Genomic DNA, 20091 nt, shown 5'->3' with positions numbered 1-20091 from the left:
TCTCACAGACTTTCCTGCCTGGGCTGGCTTTGAACCATGATCCTCAGATCTCAGCCTCCTGAGTAGCTAGGATTATAGGCATGAGTCACTGGCACCTGACAAGAGGATTTCTAATCTTAACCTAATTGTACTCCTAGTTGTATTTATTTTATGAATGAAGTTTATGTGAATAGTCATCAATGTTTCCTATTTTGTAAAGTCTGTTAGTATCCTTTATCATTTTCCTATTCAATTTTTTAAAAACTAGGGCTGGGAAGGTGGCTCAGCTTGCTTTGCATGCATGAGGCCCTGGGTTCAATTCCTCAGCACCACATAAGCAAAAAGAAAAAACTGGAAGTGGCACTGTGGCTCAAGTGGTAGAGTGCTAGCCTTGAGCTGAAGAGCTGAGGGACAGTGTCTAGGCTAGAGTTCAGGCCCCATGACCGGACCCCCCCAAAAAAACAAACAAAAACCCCTGATTTTAAGGAGGAGCTCTTCCTGTTTTGAGGAAATCAAAATATGTATCGCAAATATTTTTCAATTTTGATTTTGTCTTCTGACTTTGCTATCGCTTTATTTTATTGGCTTAATTCTTTCGTATCAAATTTATTCAACTTTTCTTCTATACGTTCTTTTAGTACTTGTTTAGTTTTTGTTTGCTTGTATTTTTTTGTGCTAGTATTGGGGCCTTGTGATCTTGTTTGACTTTTTCTGCTCAAGGCTGATGCTCTACAATATGAGCCATACCTCCACTTCCAGCTTTTTCCTGTTAATTAGAAATATGAATCTGATGTACTTTAATACCTGGTCTGGCTTCAGACTGTGACTCTCAGATCTCAGCCTCCTGAGACTACAGATGTGACCACCAGTGCCTAGCTATGTTTTTGTGACCATCTCTAATGAAAACAGATCTGCTCTGATCATTTTAGAGGAAGGAATGTAGAACCCAAGGTGTATTTTCATGCTCTAAGAAGACTTTCCTTAACCAGGGAAGTTAAGTTAGATGCTTACTTTTTTTTTTTTATTTTTTGTCAATCATGGGGCTTGAACTCTGGGCCTGGGCGCTGTCCCTCAGCTCTTCAGCTCAAGGTGAGCACTCTATAACTTGAGCCACAGCACCGCTTGTGGGTTTTTTTGTGTGTCTGTGGTGCTGAAGAATCGAACTCAGGGCCTCATGCATGCAAGGCAAACGCTCTACCACTGAGCCACCTTCCTGGCCCAAGGAAGTTAAGTTAGGAAAGATATAAAGAGGATATAGAGTGTATTGGAATAAAACTATTAAGATTATAGAGGGTGGGTAGGAGTAAGAGCTTAGCTTTATTGGAGAGGTTAATGAGAAGGTGGAGTAAGGTAAGTAAAGAAAAATTTAGTTAATTTTATGTCGAGTAGGGAAGGTAAAATGAGGAGAGTTATGTAGGTATATATACCCAGATTAAAAACCCAGAAGGTGCCAGTGATAAAGAACAAACAACAACAATAATACCAACAACAAGCCTAATAATGTTCGGGTGATTTAGTTACTAACTGTGAGTGTAGAATGTAATGAGGTAGAATTAGGGATGGGTGGCAGGAGTAGAAGAGAGTATAAGTAAGAGAAGGATTCTGCTTGAAGATGGAAGGATCGTATAAGTGGGAAGGGGATATGGGAAGGTAATGGTACTATGATTTGCAAGAAAATAGTGAAGGGTATTAGGATTTAGGTGATGACTTTGGAGAAAAGCAAGAGAAGGACAAGCAAAATACAAAATTAAATAGTAGGGAGTAACAGTCCTATGCTAGAGTATGGGAGTTAAAGGTCTTTATTCAATTTATACTAAAAAACAAAATAGGCACAAAGACCAATATTCACGTACAACAAAATGTGAATTTTCCAGTTTTTCTATGTTTATATATATATATATATATATATATATATATATATATATATATATATACATACATATACACACATATATATTTATTTATATATGGACTTCTCAGCAGTGTGCAAGAAGCTGTTTTAGGTCTGAGTGTGAGGACTTTGCTTCCCTTAGAAAACCTTACATGGAGGCATGGCCTTTGTTTAGAGGTCAAGTTGGTGATTGATGCTTCATTGCTTACATAGCAGGGAATCTCAAGACTGCTTTGCTTCCATGAGTCTGGCTGTGCCAGATGTTTTTTTTGTTTTTTTTTTTGCCGGTCATGGGGCCTGAATTCTGGGTCTGGGCGCTGTCCCTCAGCTCTTCAGCTCAAGGCTAGCGCTCTACCAGTGGAGCCACAGCGCCACTTCCGGCTTTTATGTGGTGCTGAGGAATCGAACCCAGGACCTCATGCTTGCAAGGCATGCACTCTACCGCTGAGCTACCTTCCCAGCCCTGTGCCAGATGTTTTGATCTGCTGTAGCTTGGCAGCAAGTCTATGTGTGTGCTGGGTTTCTGGAGTACTGCAGCTTTTCTGTGATGAGACCTACAGCTGTCACCCAGGTGTCTCTTCTATTTGTCTTGGCAGGAACTCCCTATCCTCTCATCTTCCAGTACTGCCTCCTGTTGGGCTTCTCCATCATCAAGTCTCAAAGCTATAACATAACTTCTTGCAGCTTGAACTGCTCAGCTAGTTCCTCTCTCAATGGTCCATCACTGTGTCCTCCCCTCATACTCTGTAACTTATTTATACCCAAGTTTAGAGCAAAGTGTCTTGTGGTTGTTAAACTGCCATGGTTCCTTGTCCCTGGGCTCCTAGAGAAAATGTTTCAAGCTGTTGACTCTCTTGCTTTCTGGGATATGGGGGACACGAAATAGTTTTCCAGACTCTCATAACAGATTAGTCACTGTCTCCCAGCACAGCACAGCCTTTCAGGTTTTATGCTTTTCCTGCTACAAAATTTGGTGATCTCCTGGTGTGACTGTGATTTTATTTGGTATTCCAATCTTTGGTTTCTCTTCTCCCAGCCAGGACAGCCAAAATCCAGATCCAAACTCCCTGCTGCTTTTCTACTCCTGTAATTACTTCTCTGTAGTTTCCTGGTCTTCTCCACCTTGTGGTTTCCTCTTCAGAATCTGGTCACTTTTATATCACCAGATTCTTCTCATTCATGGAGTGTAAATGGTAGTTGTAAGCTGGGCGCTGGTGGCTCATGCCTGTAATCCTAGTTACTTAGAAGGCTGAGATCTGAGGATCATGGTTCAAAGCCAGCCTGGGTAGGAAAGTCTCTGGAGCTGTGGCTCAACTGGTAGAGCACTAACCTTGAGCAAAAAGAAGCCCAGGGACAGTGCCCAGGACTAACTAGCAAAAAAATAAAAATAAAATGCTTTCATTCTGCCATTGTGCCCCCAGAATCCTTCTTGACCTTTTTATTTTGGTGGTACTGGTGTTTAAACTCAGGACCTTGCATTTGCTTGGCTTGCTTGCTCCCTTGGTGCTCTACCACTTGAGCCATGACTCCAACCTTACTATTTGTTAATTAGTGTGGAGATGGAGTCAGTCTCATGGACTCTTCTGCCTATGCTGGCTTCCAACTTAAATCCACTTAATTTAAAATTCAGTATTTGCTGGGCACTGTTGTCTCTTGCCTATAATCCTAGCTACTTAAGAGGCTGAGATCTGAGGATCAGAGACTTATCTCCAAAAAACCAGCAAAAGCCAGGAGTGGTATGCCTCAAGTAGTGAAACAACAGATTTGAACAAAAAATGCTGAATGAGAGCATGAGACCCTGAGTTCAAGTCTCGGTATCAGCTTACAAAAAAACAAAACTAAAAGATGTAAGATAGAAACTGGGGAAATTCTTCCTAGAAAAGGCCTAGAATATTATGTTTGTTTTTTAAATAGGATTTAACTTTCTGAAACTGACCCTTGAGTTCTAGAGTTCTTCTTGAACATGTCTGGGTTATCTTGACAGTTTTTTAAATACTACTAGTTTTAGTTATGTAAAATTATTTATTCCCAGTTCATTATGAACATACGTACATGACACTGATACTTGCTTTGGAGATTTCTAGTAAGTACATTCCATGATCCTGCTTTTAGTGAATTTCTAGTCATTCATGTGCTCACTGGGGCCTTGGTTTTTATGTTATTTTGATAACTGCTAAGCATTGTTTCTTTTAGGATCTTAAATACCAGGCACAGGATAACTTCATGATGATGGATGACGCTGTCCTCTGCATGTGTTTTAGCAGAGATACAGAAATGTTAGCAACTGGGGCCCAAGATGGAAAAATCAAGGTATGGATTAGTGACATGAACTCTTATATATAGAAATTTTAAGAGATATGTACACATGGTCTTCAGTATAGTAATAGATAATTACTTAATGAACTTCAACTTTATACTGATCACTTTACTGTTTCTTGTGTAGTTCTAATAACTGCCTTGAATGCTCCAATAATGTTAGGTCACATAGCTGGTAAATGATAGATCGGGGACTTCAGTCCAAAATTTTCCCATGTATGATTCTGTTCTAGATCACTGTATATGATGTATTGTACTTTGATTTTTCTTTTTCTTTTTTTTTGGGTGGGGGGGGGTGGTCGTCCAGTTGTGGGGCCTGAACTCTGGGCCTGGGTGCTGTCCCTCAGCTCAAGGCTAGTGCTCTACCACTTGAGCCACAGCGCCCTCTTCCGGCTTTTTTCTTTTTGCATATGTGGTGCTGAGGAATTGAACCCAGGGCCTCAGGCATGCAAGGCAAGCACTCTACCACTGAGCCACCTTCCCAGCCCTGTACTTTGATTTTTCTTTTATTGTTGTTGTTGTTTTATGGTATTAGAGCTTGCTCTGGCCAGTCAGGTATTTTATTTCTTGATCCATGTCCCTAGCTAGACCTTATAAATGTTTTTTCTCCCCTCTTCCTTTTTCTGCTAGTGCTGGGACTTGAATTCAGGGCCACACATTCTCACTTACGTGGTTTTTTCCCTCAAAGCTGGTACTTGTCCACTTGAGTCATACTTCCACTTCCTGATGTTTTTTCTTCTTTTTTGTTTTTTGGTGTGCCAGTCCTGGGGCTTGAACTTAGAGCCTGGGTGCTGTCCCTGAGTTTTTCTGCTCAAGGCTAGTTCTCGTCCACTTTAGCTACAGCTTCATTTCTAGATTTGTTTGTAGTTAGTTGGAGATGAGAGTCTTTTGGGTGGAGAGGGGGGTGGTTGGTACACTTGGAATGTAGCTTAGTGGTAGAGTGCTTGCCTAGCATGCATGAATCCCTGGGTTCAGTTCCTTACCACATAAACAGAAGCCTAAAGGGGCGCTGTGGCTCAAGTGGTAGAATGCTAGCTCAGGGACAGTGCACAGGCCCTGAATTCAAGCCCCAGGACTAGCAAAAAAAAAAGTCTTGGGGTCTTTTCTGACTGGGCTGGCTTTGAGATCCTTAGATCTCAGCCTCCTAAGTAGCTAGGATTATAGACATGAACCACCAGTACTTGGCTCTATTTTCTTTGTTTTCTTTTTGCTGTTCTTGGGGCTTGAACTCAGGTCCTGGGCACTGTCCCTGAGCCTCTGTGCTCAAGGCTAATACTCTACCATTTGAGCCAGAGTGCCATTTACAGCTTTTTCTGAGTAGTTTATTGGAGATAAGAGTGTCAAGGACTTTTTTTGCCTGGGCTGGCTTTGAACTGTGATCCTCAGATCTCATCCTCCTGAGTAGCTGGGATTATAGGTGTGAGCCTCTTGTGCCTGGCTTCTAATTGTGTGTGTGTGTGTGTGTGTGTGTGTGTGTGTGTGTGTGTGTGTTTTCAAGGAAATGATAGCTATTTACGTTATAGTTTTATTTAATTGCTTATACTATTTCACAGGCTAGATTCGATATAGTAATGGTCTCTGCTAAGTAATCATTTTATTTTATTTTATTTTTGCTTGTCCTGGGGCTTGAACTCAAGGCCTGGGCACTGTCCCTGAGCTTCTTTTGTTCGAGGCTAGCACTCTACTACTTGAGCCACAGTGCTACTTTTGGCCTTTTCTGTTTATGTGGTACTGAGGAATTGAATCCAGGGCTTCATGCATGCTAGGCAGGCACTCTATCACTAAGCCACATTCCCAGCCTTTATTTTATTTTTTGTCAGTTGTGGGTCTTGAACTCAGCCTGGGCACTGTCCCTCAGCTCTTCAGCTCAAGGCTAGCTTTATACCACTTGAGCCACAGCGCCACTTTCATTTTCCTGAATGGTTTATTGGAGATAAGAGTCTCACTGACTTTCCTACCAGAGTTGGCTTTGAGCCTTAATCCTCAGATCTCAGCTTCCTAAGAACTAGGCTACTCAGGAGTAGCCTAGCCACTGGCCTTAAAAAATTTTAAGTGTAGCTAGGCACCCAGGACCTTCTGCAAACATTCCTACTACTGTTTGTTCCCTAGTCCTGAATATTTGTTGGAGTAATTTGTAAGAAAGAGTTTTAAGTTTCACTGGGATCAACTGACAATGTTCTGTGTGATGCAGACATATCATATTCAGCTATTAGCGTACATTTTTAATACTGCTTTGGTATATTAGTGAGTATAGCATCTTATAGTGGAACACTCCATTTACAAGTTTTGTTTTTTGTTTTTAAAGGTGTGGAAGATTCAGAGTGGACAGTGTTTAAGGAGGTTTGAAAGGGCACACAGTAAAGGTGTCACCTGTCTAAGCTTTTCCAAAGATAGCAGTCAGATCCTTAGTGCCTCTTTCGATCAGACAATCAGGTAAGTAATAATTCCAAAATTCTCCTCACCTGGATTTGATAAAGTAAGGCCCCAGAAGGAGAAAATAGTAGTGATTCTTTATTTCTTCATCAGGATGGGGGGGGGGTGATAGGAAGAGTCAGGGTATATTAGGCCTCATTTCCCCACAGTATAGTTGACATAGTACTGTCTTTTTGTCCACTTGAATCCAAAAGGGAATATTGCAGTGTTTCATGTTTTTGAGGGTGGTCTGTGGACCCATTTGTGTCATAATCATCTTAGAGAGCTTGCTACATATAGATTCCTGGGATCCAGCTGAGGCCCAATGATTCTGAATCTTTATTTTATTTTATTTTTATTTTTTTTTCTTATTTTTTTTTTTTGGGTCCGGTCGTGGGGCCTGAACTCTGGGCCTGGGTGCTGTCCCTCAGCTCATCAGCTCAAGGCTAGCACTCTACCACTTGAGCCACAGCGCCACTTCCGGCTTTTTTCTTTTTGCTTATGTGGTGCTGAGGAATCGAACCCAGGGCCTCAGGCATGCAAGGCAAGCGCTCTAGCACTGAGCCACCTCCCCAGCCCCTGATTCTGAATCTTTAATTACTAGATTTTTAAGAGTCCAGTCTTTGGGATAAACCACCTGCGGTAATATTAACACTTTCTTCTAGTCTGAGCAATTTAGTTTTGTTTAACTGTTTGACATAATTAAGATTATATTGTATACATGCTAGCATTATCCACTTTTTTACTTAATATTATTGCACAGAATTCTGTAATTTGTCTGATAGTCACTCAACACTTAGCTCCAACCATAATATATAAACTATTTTTTTTTCCTTTCCTTTTATTTGTGATAGAATTCATGGTTTAAAATCTGGGAAAACCCTGAAGGAATTTCGTGGTCATTCCTCTTTTGTTAATGAAGCAACATTTACACAAGATGGACACTATATTATCAGTGCTTCCTCTGATGGCACTGTAAAGGTTAAGTATTTGAAACTGGTTCCTTTTGGATGTCTGCTTTACTTTTGTTCTTTGAGAAGGTTGCAGTCATGATAATGGTAATGAATGTGTTGGAGTTATTGTCTTACCAGTCATGACTGGTAAGACAATTTTAGTCATGACTGAGGTGAGTCTGAGACACAGTTATAGTCTATGTGTACTTCTTATTGGACTGAGGACCACAAATCTCAAACTTCTATAGTCCACACAAGCTTTATCACGTGGAGAAAAAGAGGAAGGGTATGGAATCCTAAATTTCAGTGTTCTCCCATTCAGATATACACAGTAGTTAAATCTGTCTATAAATATAGCCAACCCTTACAATCAAATTCACAAGACTTATTGGGCAAATAAATACATTTCTTTTTGAAATAATGAAGATTAGTACTACATGTACAGTATGTCACACAACTTCACCCATATCCTCAAATTTAGGGTCTGCCCTAGCATTTATACTGGAGTGGGAGAAGTCAAGTTTAAACTGAAATAATGGCTCTTTAGTATCTTAAAAGATGTAGTTATTTAAAGAAAGGCCTCATTTCCTGGAAAAGGTTTGAGAAACTGAAGCAGAAAATTGGTAGAAAAATCTTTGAAATGCTTCTTTATGAGCTGCTGCTATTTAAATTGCTAGATATTAGCCAAGTGATTTGTGGTAGAGGATCTAAAAATTTTTAAATAAGCACTTAGAAGTCAGACCGCCATCTGAAATTGTTCTTGATTCAGCATTTAGCCATAAATCTGAAAGTAAGAGTACATGTACTCTCCCATGGGATGTGAAGGGAAACACACAAAGTGCTTTTAGTACTTTAGTCATAGGATTTGCCTTTTTTGTGTTAGGAAGGTAGGACTCAATCTATGCATTGACTTGTCTAGTCCTCTTTGTTTTATAGTTTTTCCTCTAATGCAATGTGAGGGGCAAAGCGTGGCACTGATCTTTTAAACAGAAAACCCTAGAAGCCTGAGAACATTGATCCTTGAAATGTTTATTTTTGTCCTAGACAACTGGTCTTCAGAGAGAAGATTGGGGCAAGTCATAAGTGTTTATATGGAACAACCTGTGGGTAGCTATTTCCTCTGGTTTATAGATGTTTTGCCGAGCTCTGTGTTAGTCACAGAAGAAATAAGACAAAGCTGTGCCTTAGAGGCTTTTATAATTAAGTGAGTGGTGTCGGACAGTGCCACACAATGATTAATCCATCTCTTCTCTAAGTTTATCTCAGATTTTGAGGCTGTCTGGTTTAACTCCCTTCAGTCATAAAAGGCAAGAAGTGTAAGGTAAAAACTGGGAAAAGAAATATAGCCAGGTGGTTTATGCTTCATAGATACTCTTGTATGCCAGCATTGTGACTCTGCTGTTCTTAATAAAGATTGTAACTAGAATTATTGTGGAACTAACAAATAATTGCCTATACCTATGTCTCAGCCCAGACCTTATCAAGTCAGAATTTTCAGGTTAAAGTACTATGCAAAGCCCTCATTTGGTTTTGATTACCACAAGGGTAGAGTTGCTGTATTGTTTTTTATTTTTTTTCCAGTTTATTTTTAATTATTTTTTCCAGTTCTGGGGCTTGAACTTGGCCTGGGCACTGTCCCTGGTTTTTTTTGTTTGTTTTGGCTTTTTTTTTGCCTAAGGCTAGTGTTCTACCACTTAAGCCACAGCAACACTTCTGGCTTTTTCTGTGATTAATTGGAGATAAGAGTCTCAGGAGGAGCGGGGAAGGTGGCTCAGTGGTACAGCGCTTGCCTTGCATGCCTGAGGTCCTGGGTTCGATTCCTCAGCACCATATAAGAAAAAAGCCGGAAGTGGCGCTGTGGCTCAAGTGGCAGAGCGCTAGCCTTGAGCTGAAGAGCTGAGGGACAGCGCCCAGGCCCAGAGTTCAGGCCCCACGACTGGACCCAAAAAAAAAAAAAAAAAAAGAGTCTCAGGACTTTTGCTTCCCCCAGCTGGCTTCGAACTGTGATCCTCAGATCTCAGCTTCCTGAGTAGGTAGGATTACAGGTGTGAACCACCAGCGCCAGGCCCAATTATTTATTTATTTTTATTTTTGCCAGCCCTGGGGCTTGAAGTCAGGGCTTGGGCACTGTCCCTGAGCTTCTTTTATTCAAGGCTAACACTCTACCACTTGAGCCCACAGCACCACTTCTGGCTTTTTCTGTTTATGTGGTCCTGAGGAGTCAAGCCCAGGGCTTCATGCATGCTAGGCAAGCACTCTACCACTAAGCCACATTCCCAGGCCCCAATTTTAATTTTTTTAAAGGCAGATTCTTAACTCTGTAATCTAAGCTGTCCTTGAATTAACTGTTCTCCTGCTTCAGCTTCTCAGGTGCTGGGTTCAACAAACATAATGGTTTTTTGTAACAATAGCAGTGTCAATAAAGAACTAATATCAAAGATGGGCAACATGTTAGGAAGACAATATAAGAAAATACAGATTTTTAAAGTGTTATATTTTCATTTTTATGTTGATAAATAGGTGAATGATTACTATGTACATGAAAATACTGGGTATTTGATCTAAAAGTTAAATAAGCTTTTAAAAAAATAATTTTAGGGCTGGGAAGGTGACTCAGTGGTAGATCGCTTGCCTTGCATGCCTGAGGCCCTGGGTTCGATTCCTCAGCACCATATAAGCAAAAAGAAAAAAGCCGGAAGTGGTGCTGTGGCTCAAGTGGTAGAGTGCTAGCCTTGAGCTGAAGAGCTGAGGGACAGCACCCAGGCCCAGAGTTCAGGCCCCACAACTGGACCCAAAAAAAAAAAAAAAATTTTACTCTTTTTAGTTACCTAATTTCTAAGCCTTGAAATTAGAAATTCTTAAATTTTTGTATGGTAGATCTGGAATATGAAGACAACAGAATGCTCAAATACCTTTAAGTCCTTGGGCAGCACTGCAGGGACAGACATTACTGTCAACAGTGTGATCCTGCTTCCTAAAAACCCAGAACACTTTGTGGTGTGCAACCGATCAAACACTGTGGTCATCATGAACATGCAAGGCCAGGTGAGTGCTCAGAAAATGCTTTTGCACTGGATCTGGTCCGCTATGGGTCCACTACTTTTAAATAGTGTGAACTGTATTTATTTTTCAGACAATTAAATTGTAGCTCTATAAAACATCTCTATTTCAGAAGTTACCTCCTTTCTCCAGGGTGTTTTTGTACTGTGATCTTCCTTTTTTCATCCTATGGGTAAATAGGCTTTGATTTGTCTAAAACCTCCTTTAGAGACACACTATTTTAATCTTTGTGTTAGGGAGAAGCATGTGGTGCAAGTATTAAAGTGGATCTCTAAAAGGAGAAAGGCAACTGTGTCCTCCTGATGTGAAGGTTTTCAAGGAATTTTACTTTGGGGCCCATGAGGAAGCACTGGGACATTAGTAATGTCAGGGTTCAGGTCTCAAATCCTAAGCTTGTGTATTGTAATGTTATTGAAACGTTGGCCTGGGCATTGGGGGTTTCTGCTGAGAATGGAGAACATGCATGGCTGCTGTATGCTACTCACTTTTCATCCTTTGATTCCTATAATTGATGAAGTAGTAGTTAAGAATTCATGGCTGAAATGGCTGGTCTACAGCGCGCACAGTAGTCACAGCTGCCTAGTGCATCAACTGAACATACTTTATAGTATTCTGCTTGACCTCTAAAAAGTTATTTTGAAGCAAAACGTATTATAGGTTCTTACTATATATCCCAGGACAGCCTCAAACTCAATAACCTCCTTCTTTGGCCTCCATAGGATTACAAAGGTATGCTCCTATTGCCCAGCTTTTCAAAAATTTGTTGAAAAAGTAATTCCAGATTCAACTAGACAATGAAAAAATACAGAGAGATACTATATAGACTTCTTCCAACTTCCTGGGATGATATTTTACAAAACCATAGTATTACAATGATCAAAACTAGGAAATGGATGTACTCATTACCTGACTCATAATTATAATCCCTCTGTACATCACCTCTATAATTATAATAAAGTAAATTAATTTACATAAAACTAGGGGATAAAATTTATGTGATATTCATCAATGAATTACAGACCTTATTTGAATTTCGTCGTTTTACAGGCTACTGGGGTTTGAACTCAGGGAGGGCCTTGCACTTGCTAGGCAGGTGCTCTGACACTTGGTCCTATGCCCACAGCACCCTCTACTTATTTGAAACCAAAATAGTTGTGTGAAGTTTGATCATATGTATAAATTCATTTAGTGACGACTACAATGAGATTAAGAACTGTTTTATCACTCTCAGAGAAATTCATACTTGCTATATATCTTCTTGGTCCAACCCTCCCTCCAGTCACTCCTAGTTGCTACTGATCTCTTTTCCATTATTATGATTTCATTATTAAAAAATACTTAGGTTATTTTGTCTGGGACTGGTGGCTAATGCTTGTAATCCTAGCTACTCAGGAGCCTGGGATCTGAGGATTGAGACTCAAAGGCAGCCCAAGCAGGAAAGTTCCTGAGACTCTCCAGTTAATCACTAAAAAGCCAGAAATGGAGCTGTGGCTCAAGTGGTAGGATGCCAGCCTTAAGCAAAAAAAATGCTCTGGGACAGCATCAAGTCCCTTCGTACAAAAATTTATACATGGCTCTGACCCATAAATGCAGTTTTCTTTATTCTTAACATCCCCTACCAGAATAGTACATTTTTTCTCCCAGTCATGGGGCTTGAACTCAGGTCTTAGGCACTATACCTGAGCTTCTTTTGCTCAAGGCTAACATTCTTCTACCACTTGAACACCACTTCCAGTGTTTTTTATGTGGTGTTGAGTAATTGAACCCAGGGCTTCATGCATGTTAGGCAAGCGCTCTACCACTGAGTCACCTTCTTAGCCCCAGAGTAGTACATTTGTTAAAACTTACATTGGCATATCTCTGTCATCCAAATGCCATAATTTGCATTCAGGTTCAACCATTCTATATTCTGTGAGTTTGGGAAAATGTGTTATTACCTAAAAGATTCTTGGTTCTCTGCCTAATCATCCTTAACTTCTTCTCTGACTTGTAGCATTCACTCATTTTTTATCATCTTCATATTTTTGTTCTCTTCAGAAAGTTATATAGAAAGAGATATTCATAGAGCCTTTTCACAGATTGGTTGCTTTCACTTAATAATGATGTTTAAGTTGTCTCCTAGTTTTTTCATGGCTTAATATCTCTTTTTTTTTTTTTTTTTTTTTGGTTCCGGTCGTGGGGCCTGAACTCTGGGCCTGGGCACTGTCCTTCAGCTCTTCAGCTCAAGGCTAGTGCTCTACCACTTGAGCCACAGCGCCACTTCCGGCTTTTTTCTTTTTGCTTATGTGGTGCTGAGGAATCGAACCCAGGGCCTTGAGCATACAAGGCAAGCGCTCTACCACTGAGCCACCTTCCCAGCCCATATCTCTTTTTTTTTTTTTTTTTTTCTTTTTTCTTTTTTGTTGGTCATGAGCCTTGAACCTCAGGGCATAGGCAGTGTCCCTGAGCTCTTTTGCTCAAGATACAGCAATCTACCAATTTGAGCCACAGTCCCACTTCTGGTTTTCTAGTGGTTAATTGGAAATAAAAGTCTCATGGACTTTCTTGCTCAGGCTGGTTTTGAACTGCGATTCTCAGATCTCAGCCTCCTGAGTATGAGTAGCTAGGATTATAGCCCTGAGCCACCAGTGCCCAGCTTACTCATTTCTTTTGGTGCTGAATAATCCTTTGCCTGGATGTGCCACAGTTCCAAGTTTTGGCAATTAATAATAATGCAAATGTGGAAATCATATGCAGATTTTTGTGTGAACATAAATTTTCAATACTTTGATTTAAATACCAAATAGTGTATGATGGCTGGATTGTTTGATGAGTTACATCGAATTTTGTAAGAAATTAAAGACTACTTTTGAAAGTGTCTATGTGATTTTTGTATCCCACTAGCAATGAGTTCTTACTGTCCTTCATCTTTGCCTTACTGGATGCTATTGTTTTGGATTTTGGCCATTATAATTGATATATAGTGCTATCTGTCTTCTTTTAATTGGATTTCCCTAATGGCATGAAAAGATGCAGAACATCTTTTTTTGGGGGGGTGGGGTGGGGGGATGGGGGGGAGTGGGTTCCGATCATGGGGCCTGAACTCTGGGCCTGGGCGCTGTCCCTCAGCTCTTCAGCTCAAGGCTAGTGCTCTACCACTTGAGCCACAGTGCCACTTCCAGCTTTTTTCTTTTTGCTTATGTGGTGCTGAGGAACCGAACCCAGGGCCTTATGCATGCAAGGCAAGCGCTCTACCACTGAGCCACCTTCCCAGCCCCAGAACATCTTTTTTTGTCAGTTGGGGGGCTTGAACTCTGGGCCTGGGTGCTGTCCCTCAGCTCTTGAGCTCAAGGCTAGCGCTCTACCACTTGAGCCACAGGGCCACTTCGGCGTTTTCTGTTTATGTGGTTCTCAGGAATTGAACCCAGGACCTCATGCATGCAAGGCAAGCACTCTACTACTGAACCACCTCCCAGCCCTACAGAACATCTTTTCATATCTTATTTGTCATCTGATATTGCCTTGATGAGGTATCGAAGTCATCTTTGGCATATTTTTCAGTTGGGTTGTTTGTTACTATTGAGTTTTTTTGTTTGTTTGTTTTTGTTTTTTGGGTCTGGTAGTGGGGCCTGAACTCTGGGCCTGGGCGCTGTCCCTCAGCTCTTCAGCTCAAGGCCAGCACTCTACCACTTGAGCCACAGCGCCACTTTCGACTTTTTTCTTTTTGCTTATGTGGTGCTGAGGAATCGAACCCAGGACCTCAGGCATGCAAGGCAAAGCGCTCTACCACTGAGCCACCTTCCCAGCCCTACTATTGAGTTTTAAGAATTCTTTGTAAGTCCAGTGCTCGTGACTCATGCCTATATTCCAAGCTACTCACAAGGCTAGATCTGAGGATTATAGTTTGAAGCCAACCCAGGCCAGAAGAATCTGAGAGATCTTATCTCTAATTAATTTCCAAAAAGCCAGAAATGGAGCTGTGGCTCAAGTGGTAGGTATAGTGCTAGTCTTGAGCAAAACAGCTCAGGGAAAGCACCTAGGAATCTTTTGAGTAAGAATTCTTTATCAGATATATTTTTCCCAGTTTGTGGATTTTCTTTTTATTCTCTTTGAAAGTAACTCTCACAGAGTAAAGAATTATTTTTTATTTTATTTAGTTTTGGAGTACTAGGGTTTGAACCTCAGGGCTTTCCCATTTCATGGAAGACACTGCCACTGAAGCCATACCCCCCGGCTTGCATTTTTTATTTTAATGAAGTCTTGTTTGCCAGTTCTCTCCTTTATGGATTATGTTTTTGATGCATCTAGAAAGTTATCAGTAAACCCAAGATCAACTAGATGTAATCATCAAGGTCACCTAGTTTTAGGTTTTGAATTTGTCTGTTGTGATCCATCTTGAGTTAAGTTTGAGGAAAAGTATTAGGTCTGTGTGTAGATTCATACTGGTTTATTTGCCCTTTTTTTGTTCATTATCACAGTATCTCAGTTATAGCTTTTTAAGTCCCGAAGTCAGGTAGTGTCAGTCCTTTAACTCTTCCTTCCTCCTTTGATAATGAGTTTGCTATTCTGGGTCTTTTGCCTTTCAATATAGACTTTAAAATCAGTTTGTTTGTATCTAATAACTTTCTGAGATCACACTGAATCTATAGATCCAAACTGGTAATATGTCAAATCGTCAAATCTTCCTATTCATGAGCATAGAATATCTATTTAGTTCTGTCATATCTTTTATCAGATTTTTGTAGTTTTCCTGCCATAAGTCTGTGTACTTCTTTTAGATTTATACTTAAGTATTTCACTTTAGTGAAATTATATTAGTGCTAATATAAATGACATTGTGTTTTTAATTTCAAATAAATCTCAATCCCTAACCCTTGGCAACAGCTGATATGTTCTTCATTATAATCTTGTCATTTTGAAAATAGCGTACAAGTAGATGGAGTCAATGTGTAACCTTTTAGCCCTTTTTTGTTGTCATTTTTTTAAACATTTTTTTATTATTACTATCTTCAAGTAGTTGTGCAAAGAAGTTCCCATTCTACAAAACCTTGTATGTGAATTCAGGGCCTCTGACGACATTGTCACCCATCGCTCCTAGCCCCTCCCCCTTCTCTCACTTTTCTTTTTTTTTCTTTAAATTGAGATTAGGTGATTACATAAATTTCACATATTTTACAGTATTGTGGAATAGTGATACTTGGTTAAAGTCACAGACACATTTTAACCTTCATTGTCATTATTGTGGTCTATAAAGTTTGTGAGTTCTGTGAGCTTTGACAATACAAATTATTTCTTCAACACCAGGTGATTTTTACATTTCTTTCCTTTTGCTTAGTGTAAGTTGTTCCCTCTTTCCCTCTCATTCCTCCCTTTCCATCGCTGACTTTAGGTTGCTTAGTTCTTTTTTCGTCTATGTCCAGTGCAGCTGATGGGCCCCTTTGTTATATGTTATTCCATTTCCCACTTATTTTGTGTCCTCCTCCTGGCTTCCCTTTGTTGCGTGCATATATCTACCATATATATGGTCAAGAACATGGAGTCATTTAGTAATGATACGACGAAATGAGTGGTTGTTCTTTGTTTCCCAAGTCCTATGTACTTTGTCATATCTTCCTGTATTTTGGCTTTAGCATCCACCTATCAGGGAGACCATGTGCCATTTGTCTCTTTGTTCTTGGCTTACCTCACTCAAAATAATTTGCTCTAGTTCCATCTATTTCCCTGCAAATGCCATTATTTGTCCTTTCTAATGGCTGCATAATATATTGTATATAGGTACCACAGTTTTTGGATCCAAAGTGGTTGTATTAGTATACATTCCCACCAGCAATGCAGTAGGGTTCCTCTTTCTCCGCATCCCTTCCAGCATTTGTTGTTGGCTGAATTTAGGATGTGGGCCATTCTGACTGGGGTAAGGTTATCTCAGTGTTGTTTTTATTTGCATTTCCTTTACAGCCAGGGATGATGAACATTTCCTCACGTGTTTCTTTGCCATTTTTATCTTTTCTTCTGAGAAGTCTCTGTTTAGCTCCCTTGCCTATTTCATGATTGGTTTGTTAGATTTATGAGGGGTTAGTTTCTTGAGTTCCTTGTATATGATGGATATTAGACCCTTGTCTGATATATTCCTGGTAAATTTTTTTTTCCCAATTAGTTGGCTTTCTTTCTAGTTTGGTTGCTATTTCTTTATCGGTGCAGAAACTTTTTATTTTTATTTTATTTTTATTTTTTTTTTGTCAGTCATGGGCCTTGAACTCTGGGCCTGGGCGCTGTCCCTCAGCTCTTCAGCTCAAGGCGAGCACTCTACCACTTGAGCTACAGCGCCACTTCCGGTTTTCTGGTGGTTTATTGGAGATAAGAGTTTCAGGGAGTTTCCTGTCGGAGCTGGCTTTGAACTGCGATCCTCAGATCTCAGCCTCCTGAGTAGCTAGGATTACAAGCGTGAGCCACCGGTGCCCGGCTAGAAACTTTTTATTTTAAGGTAGTCCCATTTTTATCAAGTTTCTCCAATTTGTTGTGACTCTGTTCAGGAAGTTCCTGCCTGTACATGTAAGTTCAAGTGTCTCTCCTACTCTGTCCTGCAGTAGTTTCAGAGTATCAGGTTTGATGTTAAGGTCTTTAATCCATTTTGAGTTGATGTTAGTGCATGGTGACAGGCTGGGGTCCACTTTTAGTTTTCTGCATGTGGCCGCCCAGTTTTCCCAGCACCAGTAGTTGAGGAGGCTATGGTTCTTCCACTTTATGTCTTTGGCTCCTTTGTCAAATATCAACTGACTGTACGTATGCCGCTTTATTTCTGGGTCCTCTAATCTGTTGCATTGATCTTCAGGTCTCTTTGTGCCAGTACCAAGCTGTCTTTGTTATTATGACTCTGTAGAAGAGCTTGAAATCCAGTATCGTGATCCCTCCCGCATTCTTTCTTTTGCCTAGAATTGCTTTGATTATTCTGGGTCTTTTATTGTTCCATATGAATTTTTGGACTGTTTTCTCTATTTCAGTGAAGTATGTCATTGGGATTTTAATGGGAATTGCATTGAATGTGTATATCATTTTGGCAGTATCGCCATTTTCACTATATTAATTCTGCCTATCCAGGAACATGGGAGGTCTTTCCATTTCCTGGTATCCTCTATGATTCCTTTTTTTAGGCTTTATAGTTTTCATGAAATAGACCCTGTACATCTTTGGTTTGGTTTATTCCTAGATACTTTTTTTTTTTTTTTTGAGGTTATTTTGAATTGGGTTGTTTCCTTGATTTCCTTTTCTGCTTGTACATTGTTGGTGTACAGAAAGGTGACTGATTTTTGTGGGTTAGTTTTGTATCCTGCTACTTTGCTGAAGTGGTTTATAAGCTCTAAGAGTTTGGGAATGGAGATTTTGAGATAGTTTAACTGCTTTCTCCCCTATGCAGATCCCTTTAATGTCTTTTTCTTGACTTACTGCTCTGGCTAAGGATTCCAGAACTATATTGAAGAGGAGTGGAGAGAGTGGGCATCCTTGCCGTGTTCCTATTTTTTAGGGGAATTAGTTGTAGCTTTTCCCCATTAAGTATAATATTGGCTGTTGGTCTGTCATTTAAGGCTTTTGTTTTCAGGAATGTTCCTTCTATTCCTATTTTTTCCAGAGCTTTTTAACATGATTGAGTGCTGTATTTTATCAAAAACCTTTTCCACGCCAATGGAGATAATCATGTGGTTCTTGACCTTGGATCTGTTGATGTGATGGATTACATTAATTGATTTACATATGTTCTGCATCTCTGGGATGAAGCCTACTTGGTCATAATGTATGATTTTTTTTTTTGATATGTTTCTGGATTCTGTTGGCTAGAATTTTATTGGGGAGCTTTGCATCTGTGTTCATCAAAGAGATTGGTCTGTACTCTTTTTTGTTGTTGTTGTGTCTTTGCCTGGTTTGGGGATGAGTGTGATATGGCTTCATAGAATGATGTTGGGATTACTCCCTCTGTTTCTGTTTCTCTGAAGAACTTGAGAATGGTTATTAGTTCCTCTTTAAAGGTCTTATAGAATTCTGTAGTGAATCCATCTGGTCCTAGGCTTTTCCTTGTTGGAAGGTTTCTGATTGCTTCCTCTATCTCATTGTAGGTTATTGACATAATTGATTTATTTCTTCTTGGTTCAGTTTCAGCAATTTATATTTCTCTAGAAATTCATCCATTTCTGCTAGGTTTTCCTTCCTTAGTGAGTATAGCATCTGGAAATATTTCTTTATAATTGTTTGGATGTCTTGGATGTTTCTTGTAATTTTTCCTGTGGCATCCCTGATCTTATTGATTTGGGTCTCTTCTTTTTTTAGTCAATCTTGCCATTAGTCTGTCAATTTTATTGAGTAAAAAAAAAAACAGTTTTTTGTTTTATTAACTTTATAGTTTTCTTAGTTTCTGTCTTGTTAATGCCAGCTCTTATTTTGGTTATCTCACTCCATCTAGCAATTTTAGGTTCAACTTTTTCTTGTTTCTCTAGCAGTTTTCGTTGCATTATGAGATTGTTTACTTGGTCTGTTACCGTTTTCTTGATATGTGCACTGAGGAAGTGGCGTTTGTGGCTCAAGCGGTAGAGCGCTCACCTTCAGCTGAAGAGCGCAGGGACAGCGCCCAGGCCCAGAGTTTAAAAAAAAAAAAAAAAGATTGGAATCTTGGTATGTGCACTGAGAGCAATAAATTTGTCCCTCAGAACTGCTTTCACTGTGTCCCATAGGTTTCTTTGTAATGTATCTTCATTTTCATTGAATTGTAGGAACTTTTTAATTTCTTCTTTAATTTCTTCTGTGACCCATGTGTTGCTCAGCAGTGTGCTGTTTAATTTCCATGTGTTTGAGTTTTTTCTACTATACGCCTTGTTACTGAGAACTAGTTTGATTCCACTATGGTCAGATAGAATACAGGAGATTATGTTGATCCTCTTGTATTTGCTTAAATTCCTTGAACTAAGATATGATCTTAGTTCCATGAAAAAGTTCCCTGGGCTCCTGAGAAGAATGTGTACTGGGTTGTTGTTGGGTGAAAAACTCGGTATATGTCAGTTAAGTCTGCTTGAGATATGGCATCTTAATTCAGAGACCTCTTTGCCAATTCTTTGGATGGTAGACCTGTCCTTTGGTGAGAGTGGAGTATTGAAGTCTCCTAGTATTATTGTATTTGGATCCATCTTTTCCTGTAAACCTAAGAGTATTCACGTAACATATTTGGATGCACCGATGTTTGGGACATATAGATTGACAATGGTGATATCCTCTTCTTGGACTGTTCCCTGTATTAATATGTAGTGACCTTCTTTGTCTTTTTGTAATGATTTTAATGTAAAGTTTATTTTTATCAGATATCTCCTGCCTTCTTGCTTGGGGGCATTGGCACGGTAGATCTTCCTCCATCCTTTCACTCGGAGTTTGCTTTTATCTTTGGCTCTGAGGTGGATCTCTTGAAGACAGCAAATTGATGGATCTTGTTTTCTGATCAGTCTGAAGTTCTTTTTCTTTTGATTG

General features: G+C 39.8%; 1 protein-coding gene across 1 annotated transcript in view; it reads left to right on the top strand.

The window, feature by feature from the left end:
• The window catches only part of Smu1 (SMU1 DNA replication regulator and spliceosomal factor), a 38130-nt gene that overhangs the window by 12903 nt on the left and 5136 nt on the right, over positions 1 to 20091 (top strand). Inside the window, exons 7-10 of the mRNA XM_042696833.1 lie at positions 4064 to 4180; positions 6492 to 6619; positions 7453 to 7579; positions 10429 to 10596. Of these exons, the coding sequence (XP_042552767.1) occupies positions 4064 to 4180; positions 6492 to 6619; positions 7453 to 7579; positions 10429 to 10596 (540 nt within the window). The remainder of the gene's footprint in view (positions 1 to 4063; positions 4181 to 6491; positions 6620 to 7452; positions 7580 to 10428; positions 10597 to 20091) is intronic.

Source organism: Dipodomys spectabilis, unplaced genomic scaffold (assembly GCF_019054845.1).
Source record: "Dipodomys spectabilis isolate Male_0828 unplaced genomic scaffold, ASM1905484v1 ptg000006l, whole genome shotgun sequence".
NCBI lineage: Eukaryota > Metazoa > Chordata > Mammalia > Rodentia > Heteromyidae > Dipodomys > Dipodomys spectabilis.
Note: the sequence above shows the minus strand (reverse complement) of the source record. Positions and strands in the feature narration are given on the sequence as shown.